The 26,818-nt window shown below is 44.6% G+C and overlaps 2 protein-coding genes across 3 annotated transcripts in view; both read right to left on the bottom strand.

Moving 5' to 3' along the window:
• LOC126556559 (E3 ubiquitin-protein ligase TRIP12) overlaps positions 1-26,818 on the bottom strand; it is a 101,460-nt gene that overhangs the window by 7,032 nt on the left and 67,610 nt on the right. Inside the window, exon 9 of one of the 2 annotated variants that reach the window (XM_050211858.1) lies at positions 19,279-19,294. The exons of the other annotated variant lie outside the window; for it this stretch is intronic. The gene's annotated coding sequence lies outside the window, so the exon portion shown is untranslated. Of the gene's footprint in view, positions 1-19,278; positions 19,295-26,818 lie in introns of those variants that run through there. 2 annotated transcript variants of the gene reach the window in all.
• Positions 6,059-11,822, bottom strand: LOC126559410 (putative odorant-binding protein A10). The gene is made up of 3 exons (XM_050215563.1): positions 11,814-11,822; positions 10,979-11,222; positions 6,059-6,202 (listed from the first exon to the last, which is right to left on the bottom strand). The coding sequence occupies exons 1-3, from the start codon at positions 11,820-11,822 to the stop codon at positions 6,063-6,065; spliced, it is 393 nt and encodes a 130-aa protein (XP_050071520.1). The 3' UTR covers positions 6,059-6,062.

Here is a 26,818-nt window from a genome sequence, read left to right as displayed (position 1 = left end):
TACATTGTGATTCACGGACTCTACGTCATGCGTACGGAAGAGGACGAGCCGTGTTGGGGTGTGGATCAAAACTTCTTCTTCCCGGAAGTTTTCTGCAACCGAACCAAACGGATGTCGACATCCTTTTGAACGATCGAACTCACCGGAAACATCACGGTGGACGCAATGCAAAGGCCCATCCGACTTCTCGCCTGTCAGATGGTACAGAGAATAAATTTTCATTATATATTATCGCATTAGATACGTGTCAGGACGGTGCAGAAGCTTACATCGGTGTTTGTCTACACGTTCCTGTGGTTCGGGACGGACCCGTCGTGGACATGGTGAATACATGTACTGACGTTCTAGCACGTCGTATAGACGACGACGCGTTTCGAAAATAAGGATTCAAAACCCTCGCCACCGGGAAGATATGTGTGTCGCTGTCACGCTCTGCTCTGTACGAAGCGAAGTGGCCCAACAGCACCACCATCGAAACCAAAGAACCGAAAATTCGACCCAAATGCGACACTGAATCCGGAGTGTTCCCAAACCGACTGACATTTAAATTATAACACGACCGAACGTTTCGCTGAAACTATTCTCCGTGTCCTGGAAGCATGGACCCGGTGTGTATGGTGTGATTACACGCGTGAACATCGGTTCCGGTACACGGACACCATCCATTTCACCGTCCCGTCTCAACAGAACGGCTCCCACCCGAATGCGGACCGCAAATGCTGCAAGAAAGGACGAAAAATCCTGTCGTGTCGAATGGTCGCATTAGACCGACACACCCCAGCCGTGTGCTCATCTGCTCAGCATCTCGGCCATGGCCGACTGTGGCCAACTTCGACAAACTTGATCCAAATGCGTGGCGTGCGACCGGTGGTCACGGTCGTAAATGGAAAATAATTAAGTAAGAGGCAACCCGTACCGTGCTGCGCCCATTACCGCCCCAAAACCGACCAGAATAGGACACGACCGGGTGGCGTAAAAACCTCCAATGCAATTAGTTGCAAATAATTACTTTATCTTATTTACTTCAGTGTTTATTTCCTTGTGCCTCATTTTTTGTCGCTTTGTGCGGGGGAGTTTACTTTTTTCTTGGCGTTCGCCTCTACTGCCAACATATTGGGAGGGATCTTTTTTTTTTTTGTTGCTGTTCCGGGTAAAAAACTCCGAAATTCTCGCATTGGAGTTTCGGTAGTAGCGCGGGAAGAAATAAAAACAAAAACGCACCACCATACATTGGCAGATTTGAACGGTCAACGGGCTTCCCCGACCCGATAGTAAAACCATTTGTTCGTGGAAAATCGTCCAACATGGTTGGGTTGCGATAAGCGCATCATAAGCGGCAGGCAGCAGTAGCAGCAGCAGGGACCGCGGCAACCGAAACCGGGGAAGATGTGAGCCAAATTAGTTCCATTAGGCTTTCTTGCTGCCGTCGGTTTGCTGTCTGTCCGTCTTGTGGGTTGTTAGTTCGCCGCGCAGATAATGTTGCTCGGAGTGTTTTTACAAAGCTCCTTCACGACCACACACCCTATCTCCCTCATCAAACCAGCTTTTGGTACAAATTATGGACCACGAAAAAAAAACCGCCGGCAAACGAAACCTCGTTTACCACTGGCACAGGACGACGTTGGAGAACGGGAATCTTAAGCATCAGTTGTTGCGATGTGATTTAAAAGCTCGTTTTTGATGTGAACGGGCAAATTAATGATGTTTTTACGAGCAGATTATGTGTGTAAAGATTTAGCACGGTTTCTCATGTTTGTGTGCCCAAATCATTAGTGGAGTAGTTCAATGGTTGAGTTGTCTCCTACCTTTGAAGCGTCGTATGGTCTCCGGATCACGCAAAGTCTTATCAATTATTGGATTTGGATAAACTCACTTAATTTCTCACTGTTATACAAACTAATCACACACAATTATTGCACTTCATTCACTCACTCCGATCGCGTACACTTTTTTCGAAGACGCGAAAAATGCATCTACTTCAGCTGTCACTGCTGTCATCTTCACGCGAAGATCGAGCTGCGTATATAACACCTGGTTTACCACTCGACGGCAACAAATAGCCGTTACGTGGGTGTTTGAATGTGGTTCAAAACAAACAATTGAATTGACTCAAAATACTGATTTGATTCTACCTTCAAATCTTTAGATTTTTTGAAATTTCTTCATCGTTACGATTGGAGGTATCATCTTCAACAAGGCAAGGGGAGGATCGCAATTTCTTTTAGTTACACTTCTTAATGAAGGCAGTTTCACTGCAAGCTAGTAGAAAATGGGTAAGAGCTCTTTAAGAGCTAAAAGAAGAAGAAAAAAACTTGGCGTGTAAGACGATATAAACGACTACTCTCAATAGTTATTGGATGGGTCTGTGTGGTACAAAAAGAATCATTGCATTGCTTCTTTAGCTGGTTTCGTCATCCATGATGAGATGGTCTATATCTTCAATCGATCGAATTAGTGAGGGTCGATACGATCCTACCCGAAGATATCTGTAAGCGATTCGGATCGTATTTTGAACTTCAGTAGGTCTCGGCCCGTGGGAGCATCGCAGCACATGCGAAATTTCGACCCTGAATCGAGCCGTGAAACAAGTCAAATTGACCTCGACTGGAGCTTTTGCAGTACAATTTCCTTCTTGTAGAGGATCTTCCAACAAATTTCATTACTCGTGGATACTAAACGCGAATCTTGCACTAGTTGCTTCTAATCGCTGTAAAATTTGATCACACTTAACAGATTCGACATAACAGACGTTGGGGCAGGTGAATTGCTCTAATTTATAAAAGGATCAATAAAATACCAAACACATCAAGTATTTGGTACCCTAACTCTAACACTAACTCCATACACTAACAATTCTTGACAACGTTTTACGACGATTTTACCGCACCCATCAACCACCATATATTGTACTCGCTAAATCTAAAAAAACAGCGCTCTAAGGGCTTCTTATGAGCTCCGAAATGCCATCGCGCAAGAAACACAATCAATTGTACCGATTGCAGTTGCAGCACACCGTAAAAGGTAAAATGCATCTCGAGCACTATCACACACCATTACGACACTCGTCACTCGTCCCCCACGCTTCGAGATGGAGAGCGCATTGTAATCTCATAAATTGTTCATAAACTCACTACAGGAGTCGGTCATGGAAAAAGAAAACCCCCAGCACGGCGCGGGTAAGTTTATTTTACAATTCTAAAGCCAACGAAACAATGGTCCACCGTTGCCCGCAGCCAACGGGGCGAATCGTGCGGCTAAAGTGGCAATAACCGAAACGGCAACAATCCGTTGTGCTCTTTGGGCACTTGCCATGTTCCAATGTTCCTGACGACAACACACATACAAACACACAATCGCAAGCAAGTGTCCTCGCGACTCGACTCGACTTCGCCCCCGAAGGACACTCTTGATCGTTGGTCCGGGGGCGTTCTCGCGCGGCAATGATTTCATTCCGTTTGTGTTTGGACGTGTGTATGTGTATGTTGTCACGGACTGCACAGGTTCATTGTGCAGTTTCCCGGCGCTCTAGCGTACGTTCGCATAGGAAAGGCACATAAATAAGGACAATCAACAATGCACTCCCGTGTGCTGGGGTGCTCGGGAGTACCGAGTTTGTCTTCGGGAAGGGATTAATAATTCAACAAGACTTTACACCTTTCCGTGCACAAGAAGTCTCGCCTCTGGAGTCGCCAGAGACCGAGACACAACACTGGTCGGTCCGTTCTTTTATGTTCTTCCGTTCGCTGTTTGCCGGCATGTTCCACGAGAGCGTGAGCATTCCGATGGACTTTATTTTGTGATATACGGGGCCGAATGGCCACCTGTTTTGGGGCGAGAAGTAAGCTACTTCTGATCATCACAAGTGGACAGTACCCTCTCTTTTCTACTAATGCCATGAAAACGTTTTTTTTTTTTTTTTCTACGCTTAAGAACAATTTATGAAGTGTTATAACCGGAGCTGAAAAATATGTATGGGCCCCCACATAAACGAATCCCATCTCTCACCATGGCTGCTCTTCGTTGCCAGTACTGCAGGTGCAACCGGTGCGCCACACTGCAGGTGTCCCATGCTTAAAGTTGGAAATGACGAATATTTCATTAAACGATAACAATCACTCCCGGCAACACGGTGAGGTGGCCATTGTTCATCATTGCTTGAGCAGTCTTGATGCTACGACATCGGATGTCGGTATATGCAACTGGTGAGCGGTAAGCAGTCCCCACGTCGTTGTCGTCGTCGCGTTACTACACCCGCCATTGTTATTCAAGTAAATTGGAAAAGCTTCTTCTGTTTTCCATACTCGTAAGTGTGTTCCCCGGCAATTCTAACCACCCCACCGGCAGCGTCACAGTTTTAGAGCGTTTGGCACAATCAACCGCACCAAGGAAAAGGCCCGGAGTTTGCCAACCGGTTTGGAAGTAATTTATTAGCCGAGCCACAAGACTAAAATCACTCTCGACTCGCACACATCCAGAAACGCGGAACCAGCCAGCCAGCCAACCGTCGGTAGCGTCGGGAGCAGCAGCGCCAAAACACAAACGAGTGTAATTGTTTCCGAACAAGGAAAATATTTTCCTAGCACTCGAAAAACGGAATCGGCAAGCATCATTGTCCGGGATGCATAGAACAAGCGCGCCAAACTAATCCCTTACTTTTTGACGCTTCACTCGTTCTCTCCGAGTGCTCCAAACGCTTCAAAAGGGTGTCCCAAGTTACTTCCGTCTTTGTATGTCTTCTTTATCTGCATCTTTAATTCTTTTTTTAGTTTCCCCCCGAAGCATGTGAGCGAGCAGTGAAGAAGCTTTTTTTGTTTTGTTTTCTTGATAGGATTTTACACCTTCACACAGCCTTTCAGTATTCGTTCACTCATTTGAGTAGAAAAGTTTGCAAACGACTTTGGCGAGGAATAATTTAACTTTGTCAAAAGGGTTTTCACATGTCTACAGGGCGTTTCTTTCTCCCTTGCAACCGTTCGAAATGGTGCAATTCGTTGTGCGCTGTGCAAGTAGAGCTTTACTGCCAACCTTGTCGATGGTGGTTGAACGTTTTCAGGTGCGTCGAGTTGAAAAAAAAAATCCCCCAGTTTCATGCTAGTTTGGATCCTCAGCTACGCACAAGGTCGCCTGAATTCTCTCACTTTACATTGCTGGTGGCTGATGATGCGGAAGTACAGTAACAAAGGGTGAAAAGCATGCAAGTAAATTGCTGTCACACATGCTCGTGGAATGTGTCCTCTGGGTGTGACTTTCGTCAGTGCGAACAGTGCTTGTAAGAGGCACCCTTAAAAACTTGAAAGGTTTTCGCCCAGAACCAGCAAGGTTTGATAAGTGTTTGGGAGTGAAATTTCGGAAGTAGAGTTACATTATTTAAAATACCGAGTTACAAAGTTGCTCCCAGGAAAATGTAAAACAACTCCTACACGGCAACAAGACAAACTGGTAGCGAAATTGTGGCACACAATGCGGAAAAAGTGTAAAAAGTTGACATGTTTCGCGCCGGATTTTTCTTCTGTCCAACCCAAAACGCAAGCAGGTGAAAATTGCACCAAGTGGATTTCGCATCCAAATCCAAAAATACTTCATACCTGAGCTCGTCTTCTGGGGCCCTTTCCCCAAAGGGGATCTACTGGCTTGTTGGTGGATTCATTCCAAGAGCTCGTTATTCTGTCACTCTTGTGTGAGCAACTACCGAGAGCTTAAAAATATTTCCCCAAAGTTTTGTGTATTTTTAGCAATCTTCAAGTACACGTGAAAATCCAAAATGTACACGTTTTACATACTTTTGGGCGCAACATATATTTTTCTCCCTCTTCTTATTTCTTTATTAATAAATTCGTTATCAAATTGTACCGCACAGTTTTGTTGCTTTACGCTGATGCTCCAAATACGTTAGTTACCATTTAGAATTTTGCGTTTTGATTGAGCACCTTCTTAACCTAATGCCACGGTGGTGGTGGTGGTGGCAGCTTTGTTTCTTAAAATACAACCATCCATCCACAACGTTTTCCACCTCCGTCCACCTTCGTTTTATCACACGCACATGGAGATTGACGCGCCATCCTCTAGCCGGCATACGTCTGCACAAGCTTGTTCCATTCCGATGGGAAATTTCGCTGCAGATGGGCAAGCGTTTTCTTGATCTGGTTCATCTCTACCGGTGTACACTGGGGACAGGCACCGCGCAGTACGAACGGTGCTAAACCTGCAGAAGAAAAGCAAAAGGACAGTTAATGACCCGCGGGGTTTTTTTTTTTTTTTTTGGAAACGGAAATGTCCTCCCACCAACTAGAATAAAGCAGTAAATCTATTAACTTTTGAAAAGACTATCTCCCGCCCCCCAACGGTCCCGTCACGTCGAATTGTCCACCATCACAACAGGACAGCGATGACCAGTGATTGCATAAATAATCGGGATGCTTGTTTCGTCGACCGTTTGTAAGCTGCAATCGCATCAAACCGCTTAGTAACGGTACCACCACCACACCATCGCCAGGGCGATTACAACGCAGCGAACCAGGAAAACACAATCTGTGGAATCAATTAGATTTTAATTGAAGATTTAATTACACATTAATGGCGAACAGTTTCTCCGGGTGAAAAACCATTACCATCGACGCGGTGTGCGCTCTGTTTGAGCTTTGAGCGCCTGAATTGCTGCAATGTGCCGGATTCATCATGCCCAGTGGAAAGTGAACCCTCCATCTCTCGGTGAGAAGTTTGTTGACTGTAGGACAACAAGAACAAACAAATAGCTCCTCCCTTAGCTGATGATCACCGCCTCGAATGGGAAGCAAAACCGATCGATAGCAAACATCTGCCGCATCATTTTAGGTAGTTTAATCGCAAACAATTTTCCCCCCGCTGGTGCTTTAAAAGAACACGGAACGCTTCTAAAACACCTAAAATGAATAATTTAATAAACACTACAGTGCAGTGAACAAAACGCACCAACACCAGACACGGGCACAGGCAATCTCTTGCCGGCGTTTTGCAACCAATCTATCAAACCATAAATTATGGTTTTCGAGGTCCTAATGCGAACAATTTAATTAACAGCAACATTAGCAGTCTTGCGTGCTTTCCCTCCAATTCCACTCTGGGGCCTAGGGGGAGTTGCAACAAATTGTTTGAGCAGCATACACAATCCTCATTGTCTCCCTCTCACATACACAAATTGTCCAAAAACATGGTGGAGTCCTTGGTGGTATACACGTGAACCGGTGGCAAACCATGAAATGCGATGCGATGAATTATGTATAACCGCTGCCATCGTCACCAGTCGTCGTCGTCGTCGTTGTTGCCGTTGTCTGGACAGAGCCCTCGTCTCCTTTAATTGTGCATTGGGGAGGGCAAAATATTTATTCTATGCTCGTCCGCCAATAGTCTCGGGCAATCAGCCATCCCCGGGTATGCATATGCACGCAACTCGCACGCACACATTCGACCCTGACACGAACGGCGGACACGTGAACGACCACCAATTGTGATATGGCGCATATTGTGCACGCTGAATGCACGTCTCGGCAACGCTGCCACCCCAACGCCCAAAAACCAAATCAAAGCTCTTTAGGATCCCCCCCAAAAGGTACCTCCCCTTGAGGATAGCTTGAACTTTGGAAATACAAAAAAAAAGGAAACAATTCTCTCACCTCACGCTAACCTTTGACGCTCGGTGACCACACACCTTTGGGCCCTTTGGGGAGAAAATACCTTTATCAGGATTGTCATCAGCAGGCAAAAGTGAACCTCCCTGCCCACCCAACCGAACGTGTTATCAGTGTGCGATTTAATTAAGTGTTAAAAGAGCGGTCACAATCGGTGGCGTGAACAAAAATGTGCCATAAATGTGACACAAAATATGTGCGTGCCGTGTGGGGCTGGGTGGTTGAGTTTGGACGTGTGTTTGTGTTGAAACAACGCAGCATGAATATGCTCAACCCCTCGCTCGCTCGCGAATGCCATAAATCATTGACTTTGGAATAGAATTAATGCATTTTTGCATCTCATTATCAACAGGCAGGCTCGATCGCGCACAAACAGGGCGGGAAGGTGTTAATTCGCGCTAAAGTGTAGTCTTAAATTAAATATTGTCACAACAAGGGGAGGGGGGAGAGGGAGCGAGGGCCGAGTCCAACGTGGCTGGGATCATTTGTCATGGGTAGCACGTAAAATGTTATTTTAAATTATCTCATAATTAATAATGTGCGATGTGATGCGGCGTGTTCAGTGGCAGCGTTTTGTAGTTGAACGAGACACGATTCTAACACTTCGAAGCGTATTTTGTTGTACTTTTCATACAGTAAAACACTCGCTACAGTTATTAGTGTTTCTTATCGCTAAACTAAAGCTTAAAAATCGAAACACTCGGTACGGAACGATATAAATCGCATTTTATTAACGCTTATTGCATCGTTCGTTTCTATGGGTGTTAAATTGTTTGACTGCTTTCAAAATTTACGGGCAATAAAACACGTTTCAACACGACGCTTCTTCCCTTCACGACTGCTCCACACTTTAAAACCAGTCCTCCACAGGCGAGTGTGGTTCTTGTAGTTTGAAAGCAATGGAAGGCAAGTAGAGATCGTGTTTTTGTGTGTGTTTGTTTTACTCAAGCGCACAAATTAATTGAGTTAAAGAGTTTCAATGATATCAAACTATGAGTCCACTAAAAGCTACCCAATCTCTACATTGTTCAATGGGGAAAAGTTTTCGAAGGATAGAAAATCAATCGCTGAGGCAAATTCCCACCACACACACACGCGCAAGCGATCGTGTTCAATCTCATCCAACACGGTTTGAGGTGAGCAATAAAGTCATTAGGAACCGGCTGAAAACTAACCACTAAAGCATCTCTCCTTTATCTCTAGATTTTGGCTTTTTTTGTGCATCCCCAAAAAACCCGAATGTACAAAAACTAGCAATTAGTACAATCCCTTCATTCGTTAGACGAGCCGGGTCTGAAGGAACTCCTCTTATTCGGCAGAATTTCAAACATTTCACTTTCAGTCAACTGCAACCAAACACTCTACTAGCCGTATACACTCACTCCGCTTGCCATGCTTTGGTTTGGACTTTGTTTTGCGGCAAAAAGTCTTTCACAATAGTCGCCAGAAAGTTTCGCAAAGACAAATATCTTTTATAGTGTGAAGAATAATCATAAAACAGATAACAACATCAAGACGACCGAAACAAAACTCCATAAATCGGGTGCCGGGAGCATCGGGAGCAGTTCGCCCCGTACCAAAACAAGGGTGAACCTTCTACCCAATAGCAGTCCGTGTTGTGCCCTGGCCGAAGCAAAACAACAAAAATTGGCCCCTTAAAACCACAAACCTTTCGCAATACTTCTGCACTCCATCACCGTTTGTCTTGAGTGGATGCTTTAAGTTGCACTTTTTTTAGGTTCGTTTGCCGATCCACACAAACACACACTTCCTACCCACTTTATCTCACAACAAATGGACCACCCCAAATCCTTGTTTCCTTCGCTAGCTAGCTTCGACCAGCAGAAGAAGCCAGGCTGGAGATAGAACGTAATTATCATTTTAATTTTAATTAAGATCGCTTTTATTTTGTATGTGTTTTTTTTTCTTGTGTTTGACCGAGAGGGCTTAGCCTCACACAAAAAGAAAACAAACAGAAGAAATACAGCCTCCTCCGGGAATCGAATGGTGTGGCAAAGAAGGAGAAATTGGGCGTCCGAAAGTGCCCAATGGTGGATGGAAAACTTTGCTTTTCGTCTTCGATTTTGGTTCCTTCCTATGTCTGGCTTACACTCAAACAGTGAGGGTAAGAAATATAAATCTAGCTTTTGGTCTCCGTGATTGATTATTTCATGACATCATGTACAAATTGAGCGGGAACTTTGAATTTTGCGGGCGTGCAAGTCTGTCATAGGCCTGATTCTTTGGCACTGAGGCGCACCAAGATATAAATATAAATTTTATAATAAATACATAATTTGTCTTTTGAGTTGAAGTTGAAGAACTCCTGCTGAATAGCTAGACCCAATCCGTACAGTGTATTTAGGTCACCCACACAAGAGGAAGAGAACTTCAGACCGTGACTGATATCGAGGAATTTTTCAGCAGGTTAAGACCGCGAAGTTGTTGTGGCTTCCAATAATTAAGTAACCAAATAAGGATAGCCAACACTAAACTGCGCAAAGAGAGACGGTCCGAATGGGATTTGGTTTACGATCAAGCACCCCCACTCAAACTGTGAAGAATCTCGATCAAGTTCGTCAGTTCTTGCATTTGGCTTTTTTGATACCAGACAAATTTTAAATTTGATATCAGTCAATTAAAAAAAAAATTTATTATTTTGTCTATCAAACGATCATCGTTAGTGTTACTTTGACATACTCTTTTCATGTCTCAAACACTGTAACTAAACGTATACTTTCTCGATCCACTGTACAAGTCGGAAAGCTCACCCCAAAATCATGCTCACTTGCAATTTCACAGAGTGCACAAAGATACATCTTTGCTTCCGATGATCACCTCACGTCCAGAAGCTTGGTAACCCGGGCAACGGATTATGGCTTGCCGTACTACTCATTTCCTTCTGTATCTCATTTTCTTCTCTTTTTGTGTTTCTTCTCACTTCCCACTTGACCAATGCCGGCACATACCACCCCTCCCCCCTCCGAATATGGCGGTTCAAAAGCGATGTTTAATTAACGAGCACCAAAACTGACTGCTTAAAATGTGTGCAATTTTGAGCGGCGCCAAGTTCAAATGCTTTCGAATTAACCGCCCTTCCGCCCGTCAGTCTGTCCGTGTCCAGGGGAAAAAGTTTTTGTTCAATGGTATGCGATGGTTTTGTGTGCCGCACCGCAACCCCCATGTGCCCGCCAAACTTTAAGGTTTAAGCCCACAATAGTTGGACCGTACGAGTTTTGCAGTCCCAGTTTGCGGCAATTTTTCCTCCCCATTTCTTTTCCTTTGTGACCCCGTTTCGCTTCGGGAATACTTACTCTTGAGGCGCTTTCCAACTGGATCGCACGGTACCTCACCGAGGGCACACTTTAGCTGGCGCATCAGGTACCGCTTGTCGCTGAGGGCTTTGTCGAGCGCTTCGTCCGAAACCTGTGTCCGGGCGGTGGTCGCTTCGGCGTGGGTAAAGCCGGCCAGCTGTACCATCACGATGACCACCAGCAGGCTGAAACCGACCAGCCAACAGCATATGCTGCCGGTGCTGCTGCTGCTGCGACTGCTGACCTGATTTTTGCACAAACAACCCGAACAAATGTGACCGCAAAACGGGCACGCGTGGAGAAGGAGAGAAAGAAAGAAAGAGAGAGAAAAACAGAAAAACATAAATACCGGATCGCCAACACAGACAACAAAAAAAAGAGGTTATGCAGCAGCATAATCGCAAACGAAAGGCTGAAAAGTAAAAGGCAATCGTATGAAAACAATCCAACCAAAACCGAACCGAAAACCGTGCAGATTGTGGATTGCGGAGTCCGGACGAAAAAGGGAAAGCTCTCCGGTGTTGGCGCCACCCATCCCGCGGGATGTGGATGGGGCGGGTTTGGGTGGTAATGATGGGTAAAGTGGGCGATAATCACAAACACACATAAACATCATGCTTCTCTCGAGGTTCGCTTTTGTGCTTGCGAGTCTCTTCGCTCGCTCCAAAAAGCAAAAATCCTCGGATCCGCCATTCATCTTTCGCGTTGCGGTTTCACCACCACCAACGGGGGCTTTGTTTTTGCTCTTTTTATGTATTTATCATTTCGCGCAATCGCCACCGCTACACTACGCCGGCTGGTATGTCTTTTCGATTATGTAACGGATATTACTCACCTTTTGCATCTTGCGGAGGGAACTGGTTTGCGAACGGTGAAGATACAGAATTCTGGGTGAAGCACGACCGAAAGCTCGTTGTGCTAAGGTGTGTATGGATCTTTCTTGTCTAGCTATCTATGTATCTCAAACGCCCGTAACGGAACGAGAACAGTGTCGGCAGACAACAGACGCTGGGACACACTGTGGAACGATATGTGACAGAGCACGCTGGTAAGGTTTCTATGCGAGTCGCCACCGGATAGATGTGTGAGATAATAATCCAGCCAAGTAACCTACGGTGGTGATGCCGTTGCTACGGACGACGCTATTGTGTAACTGTCAGTTGGTGAGTTGACTTTCTCCTTTGATGGACACCTTTCGATTTCGTTGCGCCCTTTCGTGGGGGCACTAGTCGCTGGGTTGGCCCTTTTCTGGTGCGGGGTCTGGCGTATCTGGCAAAGTGTCGTGATAAGTGGGTAGAAATGGCGCTACAAACACACAACCACACGCCCAATAGACAAGTTATATGTCCCCACACACGCGTAACCGAACGTAACCAAGCAGAAGAACTAGAATGGGGAGCTGCTCCCTGTTACAAACTCATACACAGGTACTCATGCACTTATCTGGTGAACTTTTAGTATTTTGATAACATCTACTAGGACACTTGACGTATTCTTGATGTTCTTGTTACAGATCTTTCGAAAACGTACACTAACAAAGCTCCAAAGTTCGGATGATTAAACGACGTTCGCGTAACGACACCGTTCGAACGAAAACTTCAAATGACGACGGCTGGCCCGTTGAGGCACGTTCAAACCGCAACCTGGCCCACCGATGACGAGTGGGCGCCGGGCAGAAAAAAAAACGCACAGGAGTGGGAGATTGACGACTACCCGTGAGAAATGGTTGCAGTGCTACCTTGCCTCACCTCACACACCATGGGCCTAACGTGCGACGCCCATAAAGGAATCGTTTAATAACACCCCACGCCTGAATGCGAGGGTGAAAGAGAAAACAGCAGCAAGAGGTAATGATTTTCTCACTTTTGCTTTTCGTCCCGTTACTTTCACCCAGTTTCACCCGGGGTTCCTCCCCTGGGTGCAAACAAACTTTCCGCTGCAGTGCACTGCACCCGTTGGCCACTTAGAAGGTGTGTATGAAATTAAGCGCCTGCATGGATCGCGTTGATCGGGTGCTGACGGCAAGTTTACGACAATCTTACCACCCGAAACGCATTGCCACCGAAGGTTGCGACACCGGCGCCTACGGGGTTTTTACCGTCGTGCGTCACCCGGAGCCTGTTGTGGTCTTTAAAGAAGGATGCTTTGGGCTCTGTTGACTTCTAGGTACTTGAGGCCGTGGGTAAAACCGAATTGAAATTTGGTAACCACTTGCAATCTGACTGACGGACAGGGTTTCAACAGGTCTTTACTGCAATCTGAGCTCGATATAAAGTCACCTCTTCTGTTCAGTTTTTGGAACCATTCTTTAAGCTGCCTTTAAGAGCGTAATATCTAATTACACCAATCCCACGAATTAATTTCTCCTCAAGATCACAAGCATTAAATATAATCCACAAATCAACTCTACTTGCCATGTACCACTTCGTCATGAATGCTTCTACTTAGGCGTGGATTTTGTTTCATTCGCTCCCCTCTCCCAAGAGATCTCTTTTCTGCCCACTTGCTGGCACGACATTGCCAGACATCCCACATTACTACAGGACTACGAGGTTTATTTGCAACACAGTCACCCACAAACCAACTCGGGACAGGAAACCCTCGCCCGATGGAAACATGGGACGTCTCGAGGGCAAACAAACAACACATAAGAAACCGTTTAAGAGGATTAACCGAAAAGAAATCCCCCCGAGACCACTTAATAGGGGATTACAACCGACTGGCACCCGAGAAATTATGCTTACCTCATGCGGGCGGGGAAGCGGGTGCAGCATTAAAAAAAAAACTTCTGGGAGAATCTGGTGAGGTCCTGGCGAACTTTGCTGCGTGGTAGTACGATACATGTCAACTTGGAAGGTAAAAGCGAGAGATACCATTCCTAAACAGCCTTTCAGCCAGGGGTAGTAAAGAAGAAGCTCCTGTTTGTTCTCAGGCAGAAAAAGAGAGAGAATATGTGTGTGTGTGAACTTTGCGTTTGGGATAAACAAAATTATGGCGCCAAAAGTGAAGCACAAGCACAGCAGACTGACCCGAGGACTCCGGCACGTTAGCGGCTAATGGGATTTTTATAACATAATTTATTTTACTATCCGATGCATACCTTCTCCATGGCACAAACAAATGGCTTCCCGCCGAATAGGACGAAGCGAAGGCACACCCAGTAAAGCACACTCACAAAACAACAACACTCATCTGTATCGTGATTTTCAAACGAGAAATTATCGAACAAAGTCGGCAAATCGTTAGATGCGGTGCTCTGTATTACATACAGCTTCATATAGGAGAAGTTTAACAACAGTAGACGGACGTGTTCCCATTTCTTTCTAGCTGAAAATGATCAATTCTGCTTTATCATCTTCTCATTCACTCAGAAGACTATGAATTTAAGATAGACTGATAGATTGTTTTCACTTGTAATTGAGCTTCTAGCTAAATATTTTGCGAACAAACATACAATCTGTAACATCAACTGTTATACAGCTGTAGCTCTGAACTGATTAGAGCAGAGCCAATACAATCGTTGGACAAAACGGGAGATCCATCCAATATCGTTTGTTCGTTTTTCAGACAACATTTCTCTAACACTCGAGTTTGACAATAGGCCTCCCGACCTTCAGTAAAAAGGAAGCTCTTGTAACGACACCACCCTCCGTTAAGGATCCGCTTTTAGTAGCAGCAAATTTAATTGTCGTGTTTATGAAAACCTCTTCTTCCCCGCCGAAAACGTTAGGAGCACATCCAACACAACTCCCGGGGAGATGAAGAATGAGATTTGCGTTCATTTTCACGCTAGCCTTAGTGGTGCAATTTTACGTCATTCGATAAATCGGATTTGACGTAGACCACGTCGTTTCGATGTTAATTCCGACGAGATTTTACACGGCTTCGGACAATTTATTATGCTTTGTCTCGTGGTTATTTCACTTATCCACACAAGCCGAACGTAATTATGACAAGACGTAAATTTACACTATTCGGACAAAGCAAAAAAGCAACGATAAACAAGCTGAACTGCATAATGCAATGCAAAACCCTTTTTTTGCGTGTACAAACAAAAAAGGCTGACAACATGACTGGAAATCCTTTTTGATAGCATTATTGTTGGACAAAAGTGATTTAATATCGATGATTTATTAAATTGATTATTACAATCCCAACCGATTCGATGAATCCCTCTTTTTTTATTTTCGTGCTTACTCATCAAACACACCGAGAGCACCATTTAATTAAGCTCAAAATTTATCACAATGTTATGCTTTCAGGCCCATAAAAAGCTCACTCATTAGAAACGGAGGGGGGAGAAAAATAATCCTCCACACTGAAACATAATAATATTTTGCATGAAATACAGTACAAAAGCCAAAATCCGTGCAATTCGTTTTACAAGCACATTAATGGCCGTGCGAGGATATCCAATATCCTGCTCCGATCAGTTAATCATGGCGAACCTTTTGTGTGTTCTCTTTTTTGTTTTTGTTCATATGTCCACTATCGAACCACGTGATCGTAATCGCAGTATATGTGCATTTTCGTGTGGTGTGCAGTTTCGAGGTTATGTCATGTGGCCGACCACGCCTGTTACCGGCCCAAAGCTGCGAGATGCTGTGTTAAATTGTTCGAATAGAGAAGTTGTGTTTGTTTGTCCCTTTGTTTTTTTTCTTCTTTGCTTTATTTCATACCCTTTTCAAACGTGTTTGTATGTTTGTAAGGATAAAATTTTAATCAGTGCTCAGTGAATCGATTCCGAATGGAATGTGGAAAACGGCGCGAACGAGCGGAACCCGTGAATTAACGACAGATAAATGTACACCCTTTTTTTCATCTGCTTTTGCTGTTGCTGTGGGTATGAATTTTAATAAATATTAAACGTATCTTAATCGAGGATTAATCGACCGTAAGCCCACTTCGAGGCTCGTGGTCCTCGCGGTCCTCGCGGATACGGGCAGCAGTACCGTTTGGCCGTATTTATGACCGACTGGTGAAGCTCCGTGGGAACTGCTGCACTTGTCTGCCATCCCACAGCTGTACTTCCCTCTGTGTGTGTGTGTGTGTTTCTCTGGTTTTGGCAGCACTTTTATGCCATCGGTTTTATGGCAGCTGCACTGGAAACCTCGAATTCTACCGACAACTGCAACAGACTCGGACAGATGGCGCGCACACTTTTTAATGATTATTATCATCACCACTGGCACTGGAACTGCCGGGTTCCCACTTTACGAAATGCACTGACGGTACAGCCCACTCTCTAGACGATTACACAATTACACACAACAGCGCGAATACTTTAAGATAACTCGCGTGCGTACATACACTCCAACGAAATGCACTGTGATAATAAATATTGTCCACCCATGCTACCCATGGCAGGGAGCGGGATTTTATGCACCGGAAAAGCGGAATGATCGTCGTCAACTCGTACACACGCGCGCACACACACACATTGTGGCATTCCGCAAATCCATAAATTAATTTCTCAATGGGCCATTAGGTTTCAATTTGGCGGATTTATGCATCCATATTTAATTACGTGTTAGTATAATTGAGCAGAGAACCTCTTTTCAACGCACAATCGAACCGATCTATCCGTTCGCTTCTCTAAATCGTTACCCTGGGTCTGTTTCCTTCCCTTTCGGCTGGCCCTTGTACAGTAACGAAGCCGTTGTTTTATGTTGCTAATACTTCATCCATCCAGTTGGATCCACATTTTACAAGGCAAGTAGATAGGGACAATGGAGTGATTGCGAGAAATGGGAGGAAACAAGCCAACTGCACCCAGAGCCGTTGCTTTGACAGCTCAACAGTTTGTTTCAAATCAATTAAACATCCAAATAGGTGGGAAGCCGTTACTTTTTTTTCTCGAAATTAATTTACCAGTGTATGCAGAAGCAAAAACAAACTACCACTACGTACAACGTAGATGGAAATGACGTCATGTTTGTGGTGAATACGAAACGAAATATTAATTACCCAACTCCTCATTTGCGACTGGTGCGACAGCGTGCTTGTGTTACACGTCCAAGAAACAAACCGTTGCCCTGCACGTGTCTCCGTTTCAATTTTGGATAAACATTTTTACTACACCACGTTTTAGTTTTATGCACTCCTAAACCGCTGTGCATTAGTTTGGATCGTTGTGTTAGCCTTTACCTTGACATTTGTGATGATGTTTTAAAGCTAAGCTCAAGTACGACAATAATAGCTTCATTGAATAACCAACCACTATTCTACAGGGTGCATCAGCAAAAGGTACACCTTCATTTTCATGGTTTCATTCAACGCCAAAAATAGCTTCGTTTCGAGTCATCCGGTGATGACTTTTAGGCCGATATTATGTTCGTTAATATGTGGAGTTCTCTTTAAGTTTTAGAAAAAAAAACATGAATCTATAATAAAATACTTTTAGACAGTAATTCCTGCTGCCTAATTATGTGCCGCTCTATCGCAAACATGGCTCCAATTTTTCTATTCATATCCTTATCAGATTGTACGGATTCAGTTGTCCGAAGTCGTTCTCATGTCATGACAATCCCACAAAAGCCTGACTGAATTTTTCCCCGGTTTTGGAGAGAGTCCATGCCTCACAGTATTTAAACTATAAAAATATTACATAGTTCCAGTTTGCCAGCTTTTTTTGTTTCTGTGTTTTGTTTTTGGTTGAAAAACAAGCTCTGGATGATTGAATGGTACACCCTCTAGCTATTAATATTTTTAATTGCTGAAGTTGAAGCACGGTTTCGTGAAATATATTCAATTAACTTATTGCAAAGTGCTGATAGCAACGTAAAAAAGAGCCTTGCTAATCTCCGGCATTTGTGTAATTGATGTTGGGCGATATACGATTAGTTTTTCGCAATCAGTCGTAAGATTCGTAGAATGATTTGCAATCATCCTAAACGAATGTTCATTACACCGTCCTGATGTTCGTTTTATTTTTATCTTGGAACCACGTTGCTAATCTACCCACACACACACACTTGTTCGAATTTCCCGGAATTGCATGAAATGCATTGCACCTCACAGTGCAGTACAGTCCGGACTAGTTCCACATGCGAACGCCAACCGGCAAATGGTGCTGACATTCTACCACTGGACCAGCAAAATGACTGCATTTTAATCACATCCACCAGAACGTGGAACTCCCTGGAACCGTCCACACCACCGCGTATCTGTGTAATAAACAATACGCACGTTACAAATAAATGAGCGTCACGTCGACAACGGTTTCCGCGACATTGACACCCTATTGCAAGGCAGGACCATTAAATTCACATAAGCACGCGGAACACAGCGACGTACGACTGACAACCACCCAGCATTGGAAACATTACTTCGGTTTTCTACCCACACACAAAAGGGCACCGAAATAGATAGTGTCCGAGCGTTGTCCTTCTGGTCTAGATCAGTGCAAAAGAGTTCAGAAATAGAGGACCACATTTCGGCTTGGTCACCATTTTGAATTTATCTGCTTGGCCCCCAAAACGATGCCGAGTAATGAGTATGTGGGTGGAACTAAAAATAAATGAAGCTTTCCACCCCATTATCAAAACTGGAGGGAAAATGGCCGGAGGCTCTATTCGGTTTTGGGGTAGGAACCAGGCACACCCGGGCAACAACAAAAAAGAGCGCCCCATCCAGAATCCTGTTCGTCTGCCGATGGAATCGCTCCGAAACACAGGGAAAAGGATTGGAATTTTGTAATCAAAATAAAGGTTTTATTTAATTACACACACGTTCACACACTCATCCAACACGGATTAAAGCAGGAGGGCTTAAGGGAAATTCCGATTCTACTTTCTGTCGGTCCGTTGCGTACTGAAAATTCAAATCCAACACAAAGCAACAATGTTGTGCTGGATCCAGCGCTGGAGTTTGTTTGCCAATTACGTTATCACACAGCCCCTTACCTTTTCGGAGTTGGTGCTGCCCTCAATATCTCACGTAAAGGAAGACCGTTAAAATATGTAAAACTTTCTGACGTAGATTAATTTCCCGCCACCTTCATTGAGACGTGTTTGACAGGATTAATTGGTTGCGAAAGGCATCTGGGAAGAACAATTTTTCACACGTTTTGCATAACATTCTACTCTATTCCCACACAGCACACAAACAAGCAGCTGGCATATTAGAAGCTACTTCCGCTTTAAAATGTAATAAACTCACGCCCAACACGCGACGGGGCTACGGAAGATCTGCGAGCACCGTCTGGTTGATTGATAATGGTTGCGCCAAGACTTCCACAACCCGGTGATCCCCGGAAGCTTCTCACATTTGAATAATGTTGCACGTAGCAAAAGCATACACACACACACGCACATTCTCAGGAACTCCGGTGCTCTGGCGGTTCGAACCCATTACTCACTTTCCACCTTTCTGCAACGAGCTTTATCAAGAACACAAACACACATACTCCTTCCAAAATGCAAAACACACCCATCGGCAACCAAATGATCGTATTAAGCACATTCTCGACGAATGTAATGGAAGGAAAAAAATCGCCTTCCGAATGAGGGCAGGGCTGTGTGTCGAGACCAGCACCGATCATGATCATTACGTTGATCGGCAACGGGGAAGGTAGCACACGGGGTAGGGAATAGAGTAACGGCAAAATACCAAAAATTTTCACAAAACAACGGCCGTGCAACGGTGACGTACTAATGATGGTTGTGTTATTTTTTGATGTGACTAATGGCGTTACTTGAGCCAGCAGGACTAGCAGCGGTGGCAGCAGTGGCATCACCCATCACAGTCGTACGTCAGTCTCGAACGTTATCCTTCAGCATTTTCTGCTGGCGGGTACGTACACACACTATTAATGATATTGTTCGTGCAACAAATGTTCCCTCTATTTGGTGTATCCTGGACCAAAAAACACAAACCTGGCACAGGCATTCCGTTCCGTATTTTACCCTTACTGGATGCTGCCAACTCTGTTCTGTTGCATACACGTTTTTGAACAATGAACAACGGAAGAGATATCTTCCTTTTTTAGTACTTTTTATAATGCATCTTCCTAGCTTTACGATTTGAGTGAAATTTTGTGTGTTTGCAGATTTGACTGATGCAATATGAGGTACTAAGCTAAACCGAGCTCGCAACTCGGTGAGTTTTTTCTCATATTTCGTAACAGTAAATTGTTAATGTATTTATTTAAAAATAATTTAACAGTATTCAATAAACAAAGCTGATGAGTGCTTAACTTCGAAAATTATTGAGCGGCGATTCGCCAGTAATCGAACACAAACAACTAAACTCATGTGAGTTATTAATGAACTATCCAACTAGGAGCTGTTTTACCTGTTTAAGAAGCAGTAGTTCGACTACTTTTTTAGAATAATTAGGACCAAAAACTAACCAAAAAGGCCGACTCGGTGGAGGACTGAGGACTGACTACCCAACTACGTGGTATATCGGCAAGTCGGAGTAAACCATTCGATCGCCGGCATGACCGTCATGACCGATCTATCAGAATGATCGTTGATGGTCGTAACCCAACTGAGCTGTTCGGCACAACTTCTCCAAGAAACGAAGGTATTAAAATATAATTAAATACACTCTTATCCTTCAGCTATAACTCAAGCAATCCTCTTTAAAACGAAGTAACGAACCAGTTTTCGATTTCCAATGTCATGCTTTCAGTTTTCGGCCAAAATGCTAATTTACATTAAAATCAAGTACCGTCGGTACTACGGTCCAGTTGCTTGCACAACCCATGCTTCATGCTAAATTTCGGACTCAATTGAATCAAAGCTTTCTTCCGCTCCATTATCTCCCGCACCATTCACTTCCATCCGTGCGCCACCTGTTTGAAGTTGCAAAAGCCGGCCAGGTGGAATGGCAAAGCGCTACAGCAAATTGCATTAAGCGTACACCGCTTTTTCAACCGTTCCGGATCCAGGTTTAGTGTGGTGTGGTGCGCAGCAATGCCCTACGAGCACCACCTTAGCTAAAACCGCCAAAACTCGTACCGAAACGCTGCCGAAAAACCGATCTACCGATAGCAATCAAACTGAAGTGTATTTACCAAGAAAAGCGGTAAAGCGAGTGAGAGATGGTCGGGCACACTTAAACAACGGGCGAAAAGCAACGAACCATTCCGTGTCTCGGCCACTTGTGGTTTTTTCTTCTGTACTACTTCTTCTTCTTCTGTCGACTCTCGATGATGTCGATGGCGGCGATGATGATGATGATGATGATGGGAAGCACTATCGAAAACACCGACAACGAACCGGCACTCTTGCGGTTTAAATGGTTTAAGTCAACCTTCGTCTTCATTCATTGCAAAGATGTAAATCAATTTCTTGTGATGTAAAGTGTTACCGTTGTTCGACGCAATTGCATTTGGGGGTTTTTTTTTTCGTTAGTATCGGAAAAGCAGACATTTATCTCGTCTAGACAAAGCAGGATGAGTTGCAATGAGCTCGAACCGAATGAGAACAATTCATCCCGTGCAACTATGCGCCACAAAACCCCAAGCATTGATTACTATTTACTCTGTGTCCCTTATTCTTTGAAGGATATTTGCTTGCTTCTCAGAGTGTCTCCCTTTCAAACTGTATTTATACTACTCACTTATCACCGTCAGTGAGCGTCATTCATATAAACTGAGACCGCGTTTTTCTTTGCCTGCCAGGTGTGTACATGTGTCACAGTGTTCCCGAACCCCGCAGTTAATTTTATTGATCAATTAATTACTCACCACTTGCCGTCTTCCATCGAATGCTCATTATGCTCCGTATGTTGTTGCTGCCATACCCCCCTCTGCATCTCACACCGTTACAATGTATGGTACCGATTCCTTACCCTGAATTGGACCCCCTATCACCGTTGCAAGATTGACGTTTTGTAATCGAAAATTAATTTTACATAATCACACCATTAATGACTGTCACGGACTGTGTTGCGTTGCATCGTTTACTCACCATGATTCTTCGGTTGTGGATGGGAGGGAGGATCAGTAGGGCGGATAAGGGTTAAATTCCTCAATCGTCTACTCGTCTACACTGGCATCGCTGCGTGAAAGTGGACATGTAATTGTTACTGTTAACAATCGAATCAACAGCACCAAACAAATATCTTCCAATTCCTTGAACAAAGCACTCGCTGACCACACGACCATATCGTCCCTTTTGTCCTCCGCCCCATGTGTGCCGCTACTCAAATGGAAATGCGTCCTCGCATATCGAACAACGATAAGACGGTGGTATGATCATGTTTACCAAGGAGTTAATCTACACCATTGCCGTTGTCTCGTTCATTCGATAAAACTACACTTCCGGGCTTGATAGGGTGGGAAGCGGTTTCCGGGACGAAGACACAGGGAGACACGAGGTCCCGACACCCCCAGAAAGGATTGGGCGTGTATTATGTGTTTCCGATGTAGTCGGGTTGCCTACACTACAGCGTATTCTTCCTAAGCCAGAATAACACACGAGCAGCAAATGTTGACTTATGCTAAAATCCAAACGCTTCCAGAGCATGGGAAATATTATGTAACACACACACACACACACACACACACACACACACACACACACACACACACACACACACACAAAGACACACTTCATCACCTTCACATTTTCCCTTGCGTGTCCTTTCTTCTTCCTGTGGTTTGATACGCAAACAGGATTCATAGCACGGTTCGAATGGAAAGTGCTTTTCCGTTGGCACAAGAACCACACAGACACAGACACACACACAGGGGTAAGCATCTTCGATCTACTCAAATTTCCCAGCAAAAACGCACACTACATGTTATCCATGCCTTTTGCTCGACCTCGGCCTCTCTACACTTTGTGAAGTAAAACGTGGGGCTGGTAAAGTTTAAGACAGGAGAATAATAATGTTTACGGAAAGAAAACCTACATTTCTCCGTACGGACCACACACGCCTTAACGCCTTCCGTGTTCCAACACGTCCGTTCCAAATCGCATTTTCCATATGAACTACAAATCGCATCACTTTTGCTCTAATCCTCAAGCCTCCACAGCATAAGGGGAAAGCTACATCAAAAATATGAACCATCATAATTCTCTGCTAATTGGAAAAAAGGACGAGAGCTTTAGACGGTAGTAGATCGACAGTAGCGATTAAGTTGCTCTCTAAACGTCCGGAGCGTTCCGATGGGTAATTGTTGAATCAGTTCTAAGCCTTTCTGTGGTTAAGTCACAACCGGGGGGAGAGCTGATGATTTAAAATTAAATAACCGATGCTGAGAAGCTTCGGCTTACTGCCGCTTCGCTTAACATTCCGATAGCATCAAGGGAAACGTGCAACAGCATTTTCTCATAATCCAATATGCACACTTCACAACTGACAACACACAACAGAACCAACAATAGCCGCCACAAGACGACAAGAGACCAGTGTCTCGAGTGTCGTAATGCTGCCAGACGTGCAAAAATGCTAATATCCTTCCGAAAGCTCCAACCCCGCCGACCCGACTGTCAGGACCGATGCTTGTGCATCGTTCGCTTCCACGCTCGGAACCGGGGCAAAAGTGTCAAATTTTTCCAACAATACACAACCTAGCCGGGCACCCGGGACGACCACACGCCAAGAAGTGTGAAACTTTTGTCAAAGTAAGTGTAAGTGAATTTGGAGCAGCCGGCAGCATTCTCAGTAAACAAGCGAACTTCGATTCCTACCCCTCCCCAGGTCTGCCAAGATGGAAGGATTTATGTCTCCACAGTTCTCCATACACTGCGTGGCAGTGCAGTTGCTCCAGTGCAGTTAATAAGATTGGCACGAAAGTTTGTAGTTTTCACCAGCATGGAGCCAAACTGAAGATGGGAGAAGCGTTTAAGCGTGGACTGCCGCCGGGCACTATAGGTACTTGGCAAACTTTCTCCTTAAACTGTGAGAACCAAAACGCAGAAGAAAGCCGGAACGGGAACAACAAGAAAAACGCTGATAAATAATAGACAACTTTCGGGACGATTAGTAAACCGTTCCCGCAAGGCAAACGTACGCTGGTACGGTGACAAACTGTTCCCTTATCGGAACGGAACACGTGCACGGCTACTACCTTCAGTTCGATTGTTGTGAGGTGATGAAATTGATGGAACACTAGTAGATAACTTCGTTATCGCCTCACTCACTTGTTCCACTAGAGCGACACTAATTTACCAACCTAACTCAATTTTCCGACAAATTGTTGGACTCTGGCGTCCTGCAGGAACTGCAGGTTCCTTGTCAGCAATTATTCTTTCCACGGCGCGACATCATAAAACGAGTTCTGGAGACACTATGGAACAGACATAATTAAGAGCACATTTTCATTTACATTTGTAAGTATATCTGACGCGCCAAAAAAAAAAAAGGGTCACTCCTGCAGCCGTTCCACACACACGGCATCGGGCGAACCGAAAAGCCTAGAATAGAAATCTTTACTGTCGTAAAATTTCTAATACACTTCACTGTGTACCACGACGCTTCTCTGTTGGATTAGAAGAAACATGAGATCCCCCAACGGCAGCGTTGGGGACGGTTTTGCAGAAATTCTTCATCCCACCACCATGACACACTACAAATGTGTAATGAAAAGTCATATAAACTGGGGATTCTAGTCGTCCTTCACTTTATGCCACACACATGTCTGCACAAGGACAATGGCCGATGCTGCGGGATGCCCAACTATGCATGCGATGCCATTTTGCCGCTCCGTGTGATGAATACTCCCACAAGACATGACGCCAGCGGAAACAGTTTGGTGTTTATGACCACGGCTCCAGCCTTCCCATGCCCTGCGGTCAGCGCACTACCTTCCTTTGGTTCACGCGCCAAACTGTCGAAACAAGGTTCCACAGCACAGACACAAAACACGTAATGCTGATACAAAAAAAAAACCAAGGACTAGAGACGAAGCCTCAGTAGTTCGGAGGGAAAAGTGCATATTTGGATTTATCTGTCCATTTATGAGCTGGTAGCGCATGAAAGTTTCATCTTTTCATTTTCGCAACCCCAAAAAGCCCGACCACGTTTACGGGGTCTGGCATTTACGAATCCTAGCCCCGCAATTTGGTCTGCTTTTTTTATTCTCTCACTCGTTTTTGAAGCCATCTTTCAAAAAGAAATCTAAATAAAACTGACCCTTACACGGGTACACGGGTGCCAAGGCGGGTTGTAAAAGTTTCTTGCACACTTTTATTGCTCCAAAGCTTTGGAGAAGGTTACCAGTCCAGTTCGTTCTATTTTCTAATGTAATGCGAGCGATTGCGTGACACGAGTGTACCGTATGCAATAGTCGCCGACGTCTGGATTTGCGATGAATGTAACGATTTTCCTTTGCGGCGTTTATGAACTTCTTACGGATCAAATTACCGAGATAAGTACAAACATAAACGCAACTACTGCTGTTGTTTCGTACGGCCACTATTACAACTCATCCACTTGCCATGCCTCAAGTCTTGGAAGTAGGTGGAAGGAAAAAATTCATTAGCGCTAGTTAAACTAAAAGATATTGTGTGATTGCTGAAGCTGAAGACAGCCTTCACTAGACAGCTCGTTAAGCGGGGTGGAAAACAATAGGGTAAATATTAGCTTTGCTGTGAGGAAAGAAAATTGTTGGTGAAGAGACAAAAAAAAAACAAACTCAAGCAGAACCTTCTAACTTACTGTTTTTCTTCCAAGAGAATTGATACAAAAACCCCTCTGAACTGTATGTAAATTCCGTGGCTCCATTCCACCCTGTTTTTTCTCCGCAAACTACAAGCGCTAGATTAAGTTGATACACGGCTTAACCCATGTGTGTGTGTGTGTACAACGAGAGACCAGGTTGCCAACGATATCTGTAACCGTACTCCCATGCCACATCGTTTGTCCTGTTGCCTTTAAGTTCAGCGGAGACGAGAGAAAACTTTCATCTGGTACCGTGTAATGAAAATAAGAGCAAGAAGAAAAAACAGCCAACTACCCAGCCACCTCGAACCCCATCCCCGGTAGGGGGCTAGACCCCAAGCGAAACTCGTCACACGACGCTCGTTGACGTCGAGCTATGGAAGGAAGGAAATGAACAAAGATGTCAACAAAGTGATTGTGCTTTTCCTGGCATTTCATCTTTTCGCATCCGCTTCCGGCTGCGGGTTTGCTTTATCTAATCGCACGCTCGCTGGAGGGAGGGTTGGGCAACACGTCCGGATGATAGTTGCCTCCCGTTCCAGCCCACGCGCGTGATGATACTCTCCTACTGTATGTGTTTTGAGAAGTTGCCTAATTTCCGTCGCTAAATGTTTTTGGTCTCATTGCTAGTATCCTGTTCTTAGCGCAGTGAGGTGAGGCTTCTTCTACTCGTTTGTTTTGCAATGTTCCGGATCCAGTTGTTTAGATCCAGCTCGATACAACGAGGCTTCCACGGTACAGGAAATAAGGAGCAGTTGGGAGATTGTCGAGGAGGTGTATTTTACGCTCATTTTCGACTCAACACATTTGATTGTGAGATAAATGCGATTGGTAGTTGGTTTCTCCAAATGGATAACATTTGAATATGACAGGAGTTTTGCGTCATATCGCTGTTCTGGAGAATTGGAGACGATAACTCTTGTTGGATTGGTTGCAAGATTAAGTAGAATCGTTCCATGTATCTCTGAACATATGATTGCAGCAGTTACGCCTGATGAACAGAAATGGGACTAATAACTCTTTTGCGCATTCGAATCCGACTGAATTTCTGCCTTTTAGGACTCAAATCGCCCTGACGGTCACACCGTCTTCAGTCTTCAGTCTTGGGGACGGACGCCGGTCTTCACACGGCAGGAGCGGACTTCAAATCCCATCGGGATCATTGTGAGGACTGATTATCCAACAGTGTGTTTACCAATAAATCTCTTGGGCCATCCCGAT

Source organism: Anopheles maculipalpis, chromosome 2RL (genome assembly GCF_943734695.1).
Source record: "Anopheles maculipalpis chromosome 2RL, idAnoMacuDA_375_x, whole genome shotgun sequence".
In the NCBI taxonomy this organism is placed as follows: Eukaryota; Metazoa; Arthropoda; class Insecta; order Diptera; family Culicidae; genus Anopheles; species Anopheles maculipalpis.
This window is presented reverse-complemented; position numbering and strand designations above follow the sequence as displayed.